The 4382-nt window shown below is 40.1% G+C and overlaps 1 protein-coding gene across 1 annotated transcript; it reads right to left on the bottom strand.

Moving 5' to 3' along the window:
* Nucleotides 1-3144: 3144 nt before the first annotated feature.
* Nucleotides 3145-4104, bottom strand: LOC306638910 (olfactory receptor 8U9; the record flags this gene model as incomplete). Its single annotated transcript, XM_079102365.1, has 1 exon — nt 3145-4104. One exon carries the CDS (start codon nt 4102-4104, stop codon nt 3145-3147), a length of 960 nt encoding a protein of 319 aa, XP_078958491.1.
* Between the last annotated feature and the right edge of the window lie 278 nt (nt 4105-4382).

Raw genomic sequence — 4382 nt, forward strand, 5'->3', positions numbered from 1 at the left:
TTAAAGTCTAATGGTTAATGGTATCTCTATTTTGGTCTCAAATACGGGCAGGTTCCACGAATTTTGGGCTTCTTTGTATTCAAGGGTGTCTAAACACTTAGAAAGGTCCTGAATGGCCTTGGTCAGAGGATCCTCCCATGATGGTGCAGAAAGCTGAATAAGATTTAGCTCTCCCCTACCTTTTCCCTTTGTTTTTCTTATATTATCTGAGTAATTACTTTCTAAGTCACTCTCACTCAATTCTTCCTCACCTTGTTCTCCTTGTTTAACAGATTCTTGCTCTTGTCCTTCTCCTAAGGCTTCATAGGAAACGTTCCTTTAGGAAGTGGAACCCCCTGTTTTTCTGTTGCTATTAAATCCTGTTTATGAAGATCCCCTTGTGGCACCTTGAGCAGCCCTTCCTCTATAAACGTTGGGCTTAATTTTGCTACCTTTTAATACATCTTTTTTGACCTTAGTCCTTTGGGTCTTTTAAATTTCTGACCCCATTTCTTTTTACTATCCCTCGCCCTTAAACCGCTCTGGCCAGAGACTCCCACAAGGTTCCTCAGTACTTATCCACCATGCCGAATTCCCCGTACGGGCCACCACTTGTTGCCGCCTGCAGCAACAAGACCGCGGGAAAGAATTGGAGGCAGACTGGGAATGAACAACTTCTTTAATTTTCCTTAGTGGTGCTTCCTTGCTTGCTTCTTTGCTTGCTTCCTTGCTTGCCTCTCTTTGCCTTGTAGACACCTTGGTGGCAACACCAGCTCTGCCTTCCAGGATGGTTAAGGCCTCTCTTTGCCTTGTGAGACAAGATACCGGTGGCATCTTCCTGGTCCAAGTGCAGGTCTTGTGGGCTGAAGTGCAAGCTAAAGTGCGGACTGAAGTGCTGGTCTCGCATACAGCGGCACCCCCAGGAGCCCAGCATTCCCACGTGCTCCCTCTTCCTATGCTTCATGCAGGAGGTTGCTGGGGCCCCATTGCAAGTGTAGCCAGGCGGGGGAGGAGGCGTTGCGTGCCAGCAGGTGAGCACGTCCTCCCTCATGTGTGCAAGCATGGGCTCCCTCCCAAACCTGCAAGCATGTCTCTACATACGTCATTGAGATTTTAAATGGAATTGCATTGAATCTCTACAGCACTTTTGGTAGAATGGCCATTTTGACAATATTAATTCTGCCTATCCAAGAACATGGGAGATCTTTCCATCTTCTAAGGTTTTCTTTAATTTCTTTCTTTAGTTTTCTGTAATTCTCATTGTAGAGGTCTTTCACCTCTTTTTTAAGATTGATTCCCAAGTATTTTATTCTTTTTCAAGGCTATTGTGAATGGGGTAGTTTTCCTAAATTCTCTTTCTGAGGATTTATCACTTATGAATAAAAATGCATTTTATTTATGAGCATTGATCTTATATCCTGCAACTTTACTGAATTCATTTATGAGTTCTAGAAGTTTTCTGGTGGAATTTCCCGGCTCCTTTAAATATAGAATCATGTCATCAGCAAATAGGGATAGTTTGAGTTCTTCTTTTCTGTACTCTGCTTTAACAATATTGATTTCGATTTCATAGGCATATTTTCATTTTGAAATGCAGTCTACGTTTCTGTATATTGATAACTTTATCATGCCTATTGGTATCTGTATATTTGTGCCTCTCTGGTGCCCATATTGGTGCAAGAATTTGACACCAAAAAATTGTTAAGAAGTAGGCATGAATCACACACTCAGAACTCTTCTGTGTAATTGAAAATGGTCAAATAAATATCCCACTTTTGCCACACACATACACATGAAGGAACCTATCATTCTCTCTTTGATACATACATCTGTTACATATATGTGTGTGTGTGTGTGTATATATGTATATATAAATATGCAAGATATGATGTATGTATTCTTTGATATATACATGTTACAAATGTATATATATGTACATACATGATATGATGTCTGTATCAAAGAGAGAGACCACATACATATGGTTATCACCTGCTGTGTAGTGTCATCCTTTTTGTAAATTGTTTCTTCAAGTTCATGTTATTTTTAATTAGTAATGTTGGGACTAGAATCCAGGTCTGGCTGATAGAAGAAAGGGAGATAATACATAAATTCCCATCATGAACGATTGATGTTGCTTAATCCTTAAAAAGACGTAAGTTGAGTAACTGTATTCTCATTAACTGATGAAAAAGGATGAGATCCTATATACACTACAATGATGTGTTTGGGATTTAACCACAGTCTTTGACTAGGCAGCATCTTCTCTTTGCATTGGGCCACCTTGCTTATTGGACATTGAATTGTAATATATGCTTTAATAAATAATGACCAAGCCACCAAGACATAATTTCCCCACCATCACTACTTGTGATCCCGACTACTGGCAAAATAGTCTATGAAGTGTCAATCACTGTGAACATATTTGTTTAGAATTTGATTTCTCCTCCCCATGTAATTCAGAAGTAGGCTGAAATATAATTGTATTTCTGAATTACCTCTTTTTGTATAATCAGGCAAAAAAAAAAAAAAAAAAAAAACATAAAGTAGTCCTCTAGGCATAAAAAATCATCTCACTTAAAAGAATTGCAGGACAGTAGAAGGTGTGTTCAGTCAGTGGCAAGGTAAGGTTGGAATGTTCCCCTTACCAAAGAGAAGGTGGTAGATGCAAAGTATTGGGCAGTTTTAAATTGTCAAGCATGGTTTCAAGAAATTAGGGACCTGGGAAAAACTATTACACTATGCACCTTTGATTAACACATGGAAAATTGTTAGCGCAGCCTTAGAATTCAGAACTAAGGAATGGGGTACAAGGGGATTCTGAACTTTTGTCTATGCTCTCTCTGCTTATAATTACATATATACTGACAGTTTTCATGTGTTTTTCATTGAAAAACTGGGAGAATTGGCACAAATTCTTATCGGCCAGGAAATATTGTTCAATTTCTATTTGAAAAATGAGAGAAAGGGTGTAAATTCTTACAGTCCTTTTTATACCTGAAGTCACATTTTAAGTACTTTAAGAGAAAATTAACAGAAAAATTTGTTATAAAGTGAACAGATGCATGTGAATTACATGTTAAGAAATAATTGTGCTGGTAGATTTTCAGTAGCAAAAAAAAAAAAAAAGAGGCACACCAAAAAGTCCATTTTTAATTATTTGAGTCACTTTCTTAATTTCATAATCATAAAAGCCTTGTTTCTATTGATGAGGATTTTCTTCAGAGCCTCTTTGACTTCCTTGTTCCTGAGGCTGTAGATCAAGGGGTTCAGCACAGGGATAATCACGGTGTAGAAGACAGAGGCCATCTTGTCTGCGTCAAGGGAGTGGCTGGAGCTGGGCTGTAAGTACATAAAGAACAGGGTCCCGTAGAATATGGTCACTGCCAGCACATGGGAGCCACACGTGGAGAAGGCCTTGCGTCTTCCCTCAGCTGAGCGCATCCTCACGATGGCAGAAACGATGTACACATAGGAGACAAAGACAGTCAGAAGGGAGGACGTGAACAAGACACCAGCACAGACAAAGATCCACAGCTGTTTGGAGCGGGTGTCAGAGCACGTTAGTCTGAGGAGAGGCATGTCATCACAGTAGAAATGGTTGAGGACATTGGAGTGACAATGGCAGAGGCGGAAGGTGAGGATGGTGTGGAAGAGAGCAACCAGGATGCTGTAGCTGTAGGGGACTGCTACGAGTCGAACACAGATTCCTGGGGACATTACCACCACATAGAGCAGAGGGCTACATATGGCCACGTATCTGTCATAGGCCATGGAAGCCAGCAGCAAGCACTCAGCTGTCATGAAGGCCAGGAAGCAGCCTAACTGTGCAGCACAGGCACTAAAGGATATAACATTTTGTTGGTACAAGAAATTTCCAAGCATTTTGGGAGTAATAACAGAAGAGTAACAGAAATCGACAAATGCTAGATTGCTAAGGAAGAAGTACATTGGTGTGTGGAGTCTGGAATCTGTTCTAATGACCAGGATCAAACCCAGGTTGCCTACTACTGTGAAAACATAGATGGATAAGAACATCACAAACAGAGGCATCTTCAGCTCCTGGCGATCCGTGAGGCCCACGAGAATGAACTCTGACACTTGGGTGCAATTTTTCTGAGCCATTTGTCTTTGAAACATGTGGATGAAGAATATGGAGAGTCTAATCAAGCTAAATATTTCTATATTTTATCTTAATTTTACCAAAAGTAATTGTGTTGCAAATATGATGTTATTTTAATATTAAAATTATTAGTACACTTGAATACTGAGGTTGGAATTAAGGTCAAAAGGAGATGTTTTAGCCAGGTGTAGTTGCACACACTTCTAATCCCAAAGGCTCTGGAGGCTGAGGCAGGAGGATCAAGAGTTCAAAGTCAGGCTCAACAAAAGTGAGGCACTAA

This window comes from Sciurus vulgaris (assembly GCF_902686455.1).
Source record: "Sciurus vulgaris genome assembly, chromosome: 11".
Classification (NCBI taxonomy): Eukaryota; Metazoa; Chordata; class Mammalia; order Rodentia; family Sciuridae; genus Sciurus; species Sciurus vulgaris.